This window comes from Lepisosteus oculatus, chromosome 10 (assembly GCF_040954835.1).
Source record: "Lepisosteus oculatus isolate fLepOcu1 chromosome 10, fLepOcu1.hap2, whole genome shotgun sequence".
Classification (NCBI taxonomy): domain Eukaryota; kingdom Metazoa; phylum Chordata; class Actinopteri; order Semionotiformes; family Lepisosteidae; genus Lepisosteus; species Lepisosteus oculatus.
In genome coordinates, this window is record NC_090705.1 from 9,575,899 (window position 1) to 9,588,873 (window position 12,975).

General features: G+C 37.3%; 1 protein-coding gene across 1 annotated transcript; it reads left to right on the forward strand.

The window, feature by feature from the left end:
* The first annotated feature begins 486 nt into the window (after positions 1 to 486).
* Positions 487 to 12,369, forward strand: mc5ra (melanocortin 5a receptor). Its single transcript, XM_015357781.2, has 2 exons — positions 487 to 775; positions 9,811 to 12,369. The coding sequence occupies exon 2, from the start codon at positions 9,903 to 9,905 to the stop codon at positions 10,887 to 10,889; it is 987 nt and encodes a 328-aa protein (XP_015213267.1). The 5' UTR covers positions 487 to 775; positions 9,811 to 9,902; the 3' UTR covers positions 10,890 to 12,369.
* Positions 12,370 to 12,975: the final 606 nt, after the last annotated feature.

Below are 12,975 nucleotides of genomic sequence, written 5' to 3' on the forward strand. Positions count from 1 at the left end.
AGTCCGGGAATGCAGTGACAGATTAAAACATTTTGTTCTCTTCTAGTGACACTGTATGTGTTAAAGATAGATCAATTTTCCATGAGGAGAGAGTGTTGTTCGGCAGCTCTCAAATCATGTTTTTATCACAGAAACAAGCAGGGTGATAGATACTGACATTCGTTCTGTACAACATTCTAAAATGTTGAATCCAAATGTTGAAACTATTGAATTGGCTCTAATTGGGTACTAATTGGAAGGCACATTTGGTGTTTAGAAATCAGAGAAATTTATGAATTATTGAAAATCTGGAGGAAGGTTTAGCAAAAAAGCGAATCCTACCGTCCTTGACTTGTGCATATGCAAGGGAATAATATGAAGAATAATATGACGTGATTAGTTGAAAAAAAATGAAACAGTGCAGGACTCCTTAGAAATTGTAGATGTGGGTGTGAGGGTACAGGTGGTAGAGTAAGGTGATTCTTTTGGAAACATATAAAACTCAAACAGAAAAGAAGTGGAAAAACAAGCTCTTGTCTAACAGATGCAAACATTAATGTGGGAGGTGGAGTTCTTTTTTCAGGATCAAGTCAATCTCTTCAGAGGGTATAAATGCAGAGGAACTCTCACTCAGCCTGTGCTGTGCAGAATTACAAACCTGCTCTGTCATATCGATAGAGAGGACTGAATGAGCAAGGCTCGGAGGGGATTAGGACTTCTCCTTGCAAACCCGTGAACACGATATTCCAAAGGACATCAAAAACCTACAATTTCTGAATGCGACACAAAGACACAGGTAAGATTTTGTCGATCCTTCTTGTAGATATTTCTAGTTAATACAAAATGCACAGCCAATAGAGATCATTCCAATTGATGTCAATTGGAGTTCATACAAAACAAAAAAAGTAAAATTCTATGTAAAATATCATTATGAGCTACATTTTAGATATTTACATATACTGTATATATTGAAGTGATTTATTTATTTATTTTTAGACTGTTATCTACACTATAGTCCATTTCTGGTTATTCAGCAGCTATTGCAAAGTTTTGGTGACCTGACTGGTAAAAATTAAAAATTAAAAATACCATTTTAAACAGTAACCTTTAACCTTGGTACAGCTGTAACCTTTTTTTTCCTCTTAAGTTGTGCAAAAGGATACAATATATAACATACTAGGATTTCAAAATGTAAGAGCCTCTTGCCGGAATATGATTGTTTTTGATTCTTTTTTGAAAGGAGTTTTTTTTTAAGCTGATTAAGCTCAGTCTTGAGGCATGATCAATACCCGTGCCATGTGCCAGAAGGAACACATGGCCTGAGATTTCCTGGTCCATGTCATGTGCAAACTGTGATGCCAGAATCAGCTGGGAACTGCCTGGGAACTGGCAGGGAATATGAAAATGGGGCTCAGCCTCTGGAGGATTAGGGAAAAGTAATGGAAACACACTTCAGTTTTGTTGGTTAATTTTGCAACCTGAAGGTAATTGTGCTCCGACTATCTCTCCTTGAGGCTGCATAGTCAGAATCAGAGGTTTTCCTGTTGGCTTTTTCCTGATAAAGGCCACTGAGGACTTGGAAGAAGGAAGGCAAGATCAAAGTCCGCCACTAGAACTACTTCCCAGTCCTCAGACACAATAGGAAGACTATTACCCGAGGAGAGAAATGAGGAGCGAATGTAAATGGTTATGTCAAAATGAGTATTATGATAATAATATCTTATATTGCACCTTTAAAAACAACTCAAAATGCTTCACAGCAAAAGAAAATGAACAAGGAGATGAAGTAACAAAATTAGTATGATGCATAAAAATAATTATGAAAAAAGTGAAAAAATTAAACCGTGATGCTTTAAGTGATGGCAGAAAATTTAGAAGTTTTTTACAGGAAATACAAAGCTTTTTAGAATTGCTTCTAGAAAAGAATATCTAATGAGAAGATACTAAATAAACATCCACAGACAGCTTTTAGATTGTAATCATATTAATCAGATAAATTAAGAGAGTGTGAACTAAACTAGCAATGAGAGTATTAGCAAATACTTTTACTAGCATAGGTTAATCACAAACCATATTACCAAGCTGACAGGATAATACTGTACATTTTGTATTTTAATCATTAAAAATATATAATCACTGTTTTTTCACTGGAATCACTGGAAATTGAGTGATGATACCCATTGAAACCTAATTCTATTTAATGAATAATGAAGAATCCGAAGAAGCTAATTTGAACCCTCTTTCCTTTTCATTTTCTTTAAGTACACAAATAGCTAACTGAATCTCTTTTATCATTGTACATGTTTCGTGCTGATAAGCGTTCTGCAATTTCTTCTTTATTGCTCCTGAAATCTTTGTCCACACATAATTAATAAGTACAGTTTCATCAAACTTGCCTTCTGCTTTTACTGTCTCCTGAGTCTCCTCACAAAAAAATGTCAGAGACAATGAACAGTAAAATATCTTGGTTGCTAGAAAATGGCTTTATCAAACAGTCCTTCACAGAAATACCTTCAGATTCCAGGTACCTTGTTTGAATGTTCTGATACAGCCAAACTAGACAAAAAAGTGGCCGGCAAATATTCACTTAAAATGATATAACGGTGGCGAGTTGAAATTTACTTAATAAAATTATGTGTTGATTCAATTTATCATGAAGCCTTACATGTGAAGCATGTTTTTATGATATCTAAAAGCTTAATTTTACTAAGGCAGATGTTTGTAATTGAATTCAGCTAATTGATAGACCAATTTGTTCAGTGATTAGGATTGGATTTTTAATACGCTGATGCCTGACTACTTGAAGATTCTGTTCAAGGGCATTGGCACATTATTATCTTAGTAGCCAAAAGAGCAGCCTGCAGAGATGGGATTGGAGAATGTAGAATAAGGGACTGAAATTGAAACAGCAGGGAAAGCAGGAAGATTAGTGACCCAGAGAGTAGATTGCTCAGAAAATCTAAAGGGAAAGAAAGGCAGAAAACACAATCACTGTATGAATGGAACATTGCTAATATTGCAAGAGGTGGAAGGAAGATTAAAAGTTATTTCTAGCTATTGGAAATAGAAGCACAGTTTGTGGGGATCCTCAGTCGTGACTGAGTGAGGGTGGGCCTTATGTGGCTACAAGCATTTCTTGTCTCACAGTCATACCTACCCAGTAAGGCCAGTGAAGCAACTCATACCATTCCAGAAAGGCAACATTGTTCAACAGTAGGGTAGTGAAATTATGCACATTTGATAGGTTGAGGCATAGCGGTACTGTGGTTAGCATTGCTGCCTCGCAACGTTGGGGCCCTGGGTGCAATTGCTCATCTGGCCTGCTACCTGTGTGGAGTTTCCTCTGGGTGCTCCAGTTTCCTCCCGCAGGCCAAAAACATACTGGTATGTTTGTTAGTTTCAGGGAAACGTGACCCTGATGTGAATGTGTCAGTGTGTGTGTATCTGACCTGCGATGGACTAACATCCTGTCCAGGGTGTATCCTGCCTTGCGCCCACTGTTTGCAGGGATAGGCTCTCCCATGACTCCGAACTGGAAGAAATGATTTGAAAATGGTTGGATAGATGATAGCTAGTCCCATGTATTCAGTTTCCAATCAAAACCACTTCAGCAATGAAGAGTCTCCCACACAAAGCCTATGTTATTTATACTAAATACATTATTCATCATTTATTTATTTGTGGCATGCCTACTTAAGAGGGGAATTACAGCAAATCTGCCATTAGAACCCTGGTATACAGCCTCTAATTACTTGTAAATAGCCACACTGGGTTTATTGACTTAATCATAGCATAATTGATATAGGGTTTAGAATGTCACATTCTTAAATGGATACAATTAGGCTTTTGTTTGCTGTTTAAAAGGTGTACATAGTGCTACCACAGTTATCGCAACCACAGGTGGTTGATATGCTGTATTTTTTTACTCCAGGATTTCACTAGTTCATGATAGTTGTGAGTTTTTGCATTTCTAGACACAGCTGCAGTCGAATAAGCCCTTGGTGCTATTTTTTTTAGTTTTTTTACTATTCTTATGCTTCTAAACGGATTAAGGGTTTTAATAGAAAAGGGGTTAAGAACGTATGGAATTGAGAATCTTCTAATGTCAGTTTGGAATAGATTGTGTAGGATCTAAATATAAAGTCCTACTTGAAATTGTCATATTTGCAAGCTCAGTAACAACAAAATGTGCAAACTCTGTAGGCAGATGGGGGGATTGTGTGTGTAAATAAGAAGCTATATATATAAACCTTTAAAGCTATACATTTTTATATTTTAAAATTTTGCATCCTAATGACGTCACTTACGAATGAAAAAATACTCATACTTCAATCTTTCTTAGTTGTTGACAAAGACTGTCAGAAATACTTTAGAAAAAGTGAACAAAAAAAACCCATCTGAAACAAAGACAGGCAGACGCACATCAAGTGGCTCACAGACTTCCTGACAATGAGATGCTGATTTATGCAGACAAGCTCTCAGGCTGTGCTCTGTACACCTCCATTCTGAAGTTTCTCATTTCAATAGTTGGTAATCTTAGCTGGGAAAGGCTGCAATTTAACTGAGAAACTGCAAACATCATCCACTTTTACTTCCAGTGAAAAGAAGCTGGTTTTCCCTGGTATTTTAAATGAAGAACTAATACAGAATTCAAAATGTAGCAAACATGATAGCTTACAAATATTATTGATTAACATAGGTGTTTCATCATTGCATACAGGGAGTGCGCCAGTGTTACACTGAAATGGGATAAATATCAGAAACACTTCTCATCTGGTGAAGATCAGGTTGCACACATAACCACACTGCATCTATGTGCCTTGCAATTCAGAAGCAACAGTAAACTAAAAATGATGAACAAATCCAACAAGTACTGTTGATTTTGAAAAAATGTGATTTTTAAACTCATTTAAAGGTCAGAAAGTTAACCTCCTTTTTGGCCCATAGTGCATAGTATAGTCTGGGTTTTGCTAGTGTGAAACAAGATGACCTACTGTAACTGTATTTTGTGCTACGTTTTTCTGAGGCAGCTTTTTTTCCTTCTGTTTCAAAGGACCTCGGTCCATTTTCTAAAAGGACATCATGAGGCTGAAGTGTATATGAAGAAAAAGATAATCTGATTATTAATATATTGACTCTGCAGCCAGGTTCTGCTTCACATTTTTCTGGGACTTCAAAAGTTTTTTTTCCCAGTGACACATAGATTAATATGAATTATTTTTATGCTATCCTCCAACATCCCACGCCTGGCTAGGCACCTTCAAAAATGAGAAGAAAACACACAATCCCCTTGACCTACAAAATCCAATAAAAGACTCTTTATTAAATCCCTGTTGGTGAAGCTTAAAACTCAATAAATGGTGGAGATCCATTAAGGTCAGCAATTACAAAAATAATTTTTAGCATTGAAAGAACGGCTCTAACACTGTACACCACAGGCCACATTCTAATTCTGTTATCTGGTTAATTTCTTATTCCATCTCTGCTGCTCTGTCATATATGATGGTAGTGCAAGTGAAGGGGTATTTGATGTGAAGAGGGCACAATTACAGTATCTAATTAATCATCTTTGTATTTTTAGAGCAGCTCTTAACACCTTATCATAATGGTTTCAACATGTGCAGCTTCTTACAGTCAGGAACTGAAGCCTAGGGACATGGGAAAACAAACACAAAATCAGTTTAACATAAAAGAGAAAGTATGAAATTATTCCATAATCTATCACCTTTCTATACAATTTTCTACAAAACTACAGAAGGCCAGATACTTAAATACATACTGTTATAATATTTTTATAGGATTTACCTTTACAAATTCTCTTATTTTCTGTTTAACAGGAGCCATACAAAAGAAAAAAGAAGGATAAAACACCCTTTTTCTTTACCACAATTAACGACTTAAGTCAATTTACTTTGGAGCCGTTTCACATAGATAAATAGAAAGGGGAATAATTAAGCTTTTAAAAGATCTACAGATTCATCCAGGGATGTTGGTGGGGATTGCTAATTTGACCTTTTAAAAAACGGAACGCTGTGCTGTCCCTTTCTTTCCATTTCTTCACTTTTTCACATCTTGGCTGTTTCCCAAGGGTCGCTCCAGTGATAACGAGAGTGTGGGCTCAGAGAAACAAAAACACAAAAGCTGTGAATAGTCTTAGTGAAGCAGTACCTATCCATCTTAAATTAAATTATACGCAAGACAATAGTTTGACAATGAAACTTTTTTCTCCAAGATTTGATTTGACTTCATTCTGATCAATGGGAGCTCTATGAAATTGCATTTAATTTTGGTCGATTGTGCCGGTTGTTTGAGATGAAATGGAATGCAGTATACTGTATGATTACACACACATATCTGTTCTAACACAAAAGACTATGGAAGAGAAATACAATTAGAGTGCCTCCATTTTTGTGCTGCTTTGACACCATAGTCAATAGTTTCTCTTCTTCCATTTTAACAGCTTTTCAAACAGCATGGTATGCTACAAAATGTCCTCAGAGTACACAGATGTATAAACACACAGAACAAAAATGCAACATGTCTTGAAGATGTACTGTAGTATGAGCACAGCATGTACCTGTCAAAATATTAATTTGTACTGGTATTTGTTTGCACACCCCATAGTGCAGGTAATAGTTTTAATTTGTGTATTTTGTATTTTAACATTATCAAGGACAGTCAGCATAACAGCAGTTACACAGCAGAAATTTGGTAACCTAGTAACGCCAAACAGTTTTATTGAGGAATAAATCTGTAAAAAAACATCTCAGAGACCATTGTTTTTTTTTTCTGTACGTGGGTAAACAGATGAAAATTACTTATTGGAAGATAATAAAAGACAAACTTCATAATAAAAAAATTCAGCTTCTTTTCAGAAAAAAAACTCAGGCTAAGTTCCTTGCTTACACTGTTGTGATAAAACATTTTTTTTATTTCCTGTTATAATTTGCAATTGTATTCAAGGCTACAGATTGCAATTTGTGTTAATTAATATTCAGATTAAACAAATATGATAGGTACTGTATTTGCATGTAGGATTCCTGAAGTATAATTGTTGTAATAATTACCATATGAAGGGAAGCAAAGGAACTGTGTATTAGAATGATGAGGAAAATCTGGAAGAAAAACTTCTGGCATGCGAGGGATATATTTGCATAATCTAATTAAGGAAAATTTATGAATAAGGGAATTTGCATGGTAATAATAAGGGTTTGTTGCTAAAATTGTGTGTATCTACACTCTGCCACAAGTTGTCTGATTTTAATTAGAAATCTGGCTGACCGTTAAGTAAGAGTGTTACATTTCACACAGTGTCACTTTTCAAGTTAATCACAATTAAAGTGAAAATATAAGGTTCTGTACCTGACATCTCGCCAATAATTAAGAAGCAAAATCTAAGCTGCCTGTCTTACATGAACATTAATCAGCTCTATCTGTTTCTGAATGCTGGAGACTTCTGCTTGCTCTTCAATATACTGCAGCACTGAATGTAAATCCTTTGTTATATACTAAGCTTTTTCACTGGTTAAAATTCAGCTGTGCCATGGTGAACAGTCAGCTCTGATGATGAAACAGCTGTCTATGGCAGCTTGCTTGGGACCTAACATTTAAAGTCTCTTAAAACTAGCGGTTCTCAATCTGTCTGTTGGTTTTTATTCTGGTCACAGTCTTCATTACCACCATTTTGTTTCTGTGTCTGCTGTGTTTTAAATGTACTTTTCTTTCAGGTCTGAATGTTTTGTGAGATTTGGAATCGGCAATAAAGAGTTACTGAACTCCCATTATTCTGGTGGGTTCCAGAAGGAGAAAAAACACCAACTGGTACAAATGATAATGTCTGACACAACGTCACCTGTGATCATCAAACAACTATCATCTTAGGAGCTCTTTACTTAGAAAGAAGAAGGAAATTCTTAATTAGAAAGTTGAGGAGAGAATGTCTCATATGCTGAATTTGTTGAAAATACACTTAAATCTAGGGTATGTTTGAAACCATAGAGCGAGCAGTTTTAGCATAACAGTTAGATGCATCACTTATTACTGGTGATTAATAAGCTAGTTGAAACAAAAAACAATAAAGTTTTCTCAGGATCAAGAGTGGGAACCGATGATTTATTTTACTGCATATGGTTCTGCTATAATGCTGTTATGGTCAGAGCTCATAAATATCAATATATCCCAGGATTCTAAATCACTTCTATTTGCTCTTAAAATATTGCAGCTCTGAAAGTGGTTGCTTGTGAAATCTATAGTACTGTAACGCATGCGGCCTCCATTGCTTGCAAGAGCTGGCTTACCAGCGCGGTGACATCACTGCCCTTCCCTGTGAATAGCAGGGATCGCAGCCGCCGGGCTGATGGGAGATTTCCCTTTGGCTCAAGAGGCTGGGTCCCTGTTGAGTGACGCTGGAGGCCTGGGTTCGAGTCCCTGACGGTGGGGGGGCCGACTAGAGGTGGCAGCGGCAAGGGCGCCCACGTGAACCCTGAAGCGGTACATTGGTGTCAGCGGTGGGATGGGCTAGCCCTTCGCCGAGGACGGCGAGTTAAGCGGGGGAGAGTGTAATGCATACGGCCTCCGTTGCTTGTGAGAGCTGGCTTACCAGAGCGGTGATGTCACTGCCCTTCCCTGTGAATAGCAGGGGCCGCAGTCGCTGGGCTGATGGGAGATTTCCCTTTAGCTCAAGTGGCTGGGTCCCTGTTGAGTGACGCCGGAGGCCCAGGTTCGAGTCCCCGACGGTGGGGGGCCAACTAGAGGCGGCAGCATCGAGGGTGCCCAAGTGAACCCTGTAGCGTTACAGTATAATTGATAGATTAATTTGTATGACTTATATATTATATGAAAATATATGTCAATACTGTGAAAATAGTCTACATAGAAACAGAAAACTGTCTTCTCCTATGTCAGAAAAGGGGAAAACACACACAAACAGCTTTTTCCAAAATGGGTATAAGTCATTAACTTATTAAGTCATGAATTTAGAAGTCAAGAGACTGATTTATGGTGTGTAAAGTCAGATGCTGTAAGTGAAGTATTTGTTAAAATGCAGTTTATGACACCTGGGTTATTATCACTATTTAGCACTGTACTGCTTCAAACACGTTAAAGATGTGAACATATTTCCAAAATTGGAGTTATAATTCCAGAAAAATAATCAGTTATCAAAGATGGAAGATCCTGATGGCATCTCCAGCTTGAACAAAATTCATTTGAACAAAATCCATTTGTGGCTTGCAGACAAAGAAACGTTCATTGTAATGGGGTGTAATAATTATTTAATTGGTGTTTATATCACATTTGGAAGCCTGGCCTCATTAAAGTAAAAAACCAAGATGATAATGTGAGCAAGTTTAAATGGATCATTGAAATCAATTTAACATAGGGCAGGGTAAGAAAAGACTGCAGAACTGCTCCTATTGTTATTTTAGACAATTTTAGATGAATTATTTGGTTATCTTATTGTAACTTTGCCTTTGTTATGTTTCTTTTTTTATCAAACTCTAATAGAGAGTTTCACATTAAAAGAAAAAATCTATGATAATACTTCAAGAGCTTCAAAACTCATAATTTCTTGTAGGTTTTAATACATTGCAATATTACATAGTTCTAGATTTTAAACATAGTTCTAGAGTATAAACATTTTACAGGTTTAAACTATTTAAGTATAAGGGGACATATGACGTAACTTTCTCCTGAGATTAATGATGTGGATATTAATCCCGCTATCTGGGTGTTCTCTTGTATTTCCTTCTAACCCCTGTGCTGTGCTGTGGGAAGCAATATTGAATTTTTTCTTACTGTTGTGTACCTTTCTTCTTTTAATTACTTGCACAGAAAACAATCTTTCAATGATGTGCTTCTCACCAAGGCCCTGAACAACACAGAATCGCCAAAGACCACTTCAGTAGTGTCCCTTTAAACAAAAAATGAATTCTTCTGACAAGATGCTCATGCAGGGTCCTCTGGCCACCAGCTCTAGCAACTCACAGAGCAATTTCACAGATCTCCCTGGGAAGACCAAACCAACAGCATGTGAGCAAGTCAATATAGCAACAGAAGTGTTTCTGACTCTGGGCATCGTCAGCCTGCTGGAAAACATCCTTGTGATCTGCGCCATCGTGAAAAACAAGAACCTTCACTCTCCCATGTACTTCTTCGTGTGTAGCTTGGCTGTTGCAGACATGCTGGTCAGCGTGTCCAATGCCTGGGAGACCATTGTGATCTACCTGTTGAACAACCGGCAGTTGATTATGGAAGACAACTTCATCCGCCAGGTGGACAATGTGTTTGACTCCATGATCTGCATCTCCGTAGTGGCCTCCATGTGTAGCCTGCTGGCCATCGCGGTAGACCGCTATGTCACCATCTTCTACGCTCTCCGCTACCACAACATCATGACTGTGAGGCGGGCAGGTTTCATCATAGCTGGGATTTGGACCTTCTGCACTGGATGCGGCATCGTGTTCATCATTTACTCGGACACCACGCCGGTGATCATCTGCCTTATCTCCATGTTCTTTGGGATGCTGGTCCTCATGGCCTCCCTCTACAGCCACATGTTCCTCTTGGCCCGCTCTCACGTGAAACGGATTGCTGCCCTCCCTGGATACAACTCCATCCACCAGAGAGCCAGCATGAAGGCCGCTGTCACGCTGACCATACTGCTGGGTATCTTCATAGTCTGCTGGGCCCCCTTCTTCCTCCACCTCATCCTCATGATCTCCTGCCCGAGGAACCTGTACTGTGTCTGCTTCATGTCCCACTTCAACATGTACCTCATCCTCATCATGTGCAACTCTGTGATCGACCCTCTGATTTATGCTTTCCGCAGCCAAGAAATGAGGAAGACTTTCAAAGAGATCATTTGCTGCTACAGCTTGCGGAATGCCTGTGGACTCCCGAGCAAGTATTAGAAAAGACTGGCTGCATTCAGAGATTATCAGATTGATCAAGCATTTTTTTCCACCTAAGGTGTAAATATATATAAAGGAAATCAGACCTTAAATGCCTTGTTATCCTTGTATCCTTGTATAGGATACATTTACTTGTGAAGACTCGGACATCTCAGTCTCTTTAGCCTAGTTTAATTCTGGACCAAGATAAGGTTTTAAATGCAAAATATTTTAGATCAAATTCTCTGAAGGTACACCTGTCAGAATGTCTGTGACACCTGGTTGAAATCTGTGTGCTGTGCTGTATATACCTTGAAAGAAGACGGAATATAACCACCATTCCTCTCTTATAGCACTATATCAAATTAGTCGACTCCTGTATTCTTTAAAGCCAAAATGAATCTGATAAGTTGCTTTAAGATGTTGTTAAAAATAATCTAAGAATCAAATGTGTTTTAAAAAAACATTTAATCTGAAACACTGTTACAAACTACAAATAGTGTTAGGATGTACTGAAATTTCTAACAAGTCTCTTAATCAATCAAGACAAGAAGGATGGATTACAAAATGTAAAGAACTGCACATTTTACTGCTACCCAGCAAAACATTGGATGGGAACACAGAGATCTCTCAGCTCTCATGTTCTACTAAGATATAATATTCCATGTTGTGATGTTGTTCCTGTGAATAAAGCTGCAATGTTGGATTTCACAATATTTTAGTCTTTGAATAAAGTGACAAATGCAGTCTCCTCAATATATTCAGAGAACATCGCAATTGTATGTTGTAACTGTTTTTGTCATTATACTTGAAAAAATACTTAATTTACATTAGTTTATGTATTAAGGTGGTCTTTTAATGAATTTATTTCTCTGTTGTTTCAATGTTAGATATCAAATTCTGTTCACATTAAAGTTGACATTTTTTTATCAAATCGATTTTTTTAATTAAATGCTTTGTCATAAAAAGTCATACTTAACATCGTTCATGGAGACCTAATGGTCTCATATGGCCAATAGAGCCTGATCCTAGCTGCCCCCCAAAATTGCACAAACAAGGGAACAGGGGAGTGAAAATGAACATCTGCTGTAACGTTCCAATTTAACAGAGAGCAATATATTAAACACTCCATAGCACCATGGAGGAAAGGATCACTTCAGATCTAAATAACACTAAAAAGGAAAATCAGCTGCAGTGTATGCAAATTGAGATATGTGAGTACTGATAATAGATTATCTCAATGTTTAAATGACCATCTATGAGGTGTTAAGTAAGTTCTTAACAAGTTAAGTGCCTGAAGACCTTGTTGCTCAAGATCAGTCCAAAAGTAGCGAACCATCTCATCCTAAAAATACAAATATTCCTTGAGGATCCAGGCAGCTTGTAACCCTGTTTGGCCTTGGTGTGGCCCACATCTGCTGTGGACGGTTCTGCGGCAGTCCCTACTAGAAAAGAAACTGCGCTCAGTCATAGTCACCATTTTCTTGGATTTAAATGAAGTTCTCATGGCTAACTGTACGGTATGTCATAAAAATCTAATATAAAAGGGAAGTAATATGCCAGTTTGTTTTAAAAATGAGACAAGTTATCAAGCATAAAAGGTATAGAATGGTAACGAAAAATATACTACTGCTTTTTGAGAATAAAGCTAAGCACAAACTGGGCTTGTCTATGCATTTATTGCCCTGCCAGTGTATGTTTGGTTGTAGGTGTATTGTACTATAAATAAATATTAAGTGTAGCAAAATGGCCATTTTTTAAGTGGATGAAAATGTTTAAAACGTTTCCTTCTTTAATTTTCTAGGTGTTCAAGCTGAGGATAAAAGCATTAAAAAAATCTCTAAATTTATTCATATTTTATGTAACACTGCTTGTTAGTTTTTTTGTGAATTTTCCTTTAGCTGTTGAAATTGGAATAAACAATGAAATTCAAACATATCAACATATTTTCACTTGTGGAGGAGACACATAGAATTCTGAAGGTTTGTGAGATAACATTCATTCCTGTATGAACTCGATACACCAATTTAAGATCAGGTTAAGTTTCACCCCAGAAATCTAATAAATGTTGGATTGTCTTGCCTAAACCAAAGGCTGAAAGCAAAAA

Bases quoted from the DNA above. Each gene is read 5' to 3' on its own strand.
- mc5ra (XM_015357781.2), top strand. From the start codon at position 9,903: ATGAATTCTTCTGACAAGATGCTCATGCAGGGTCCTCTGGCCACCAGC.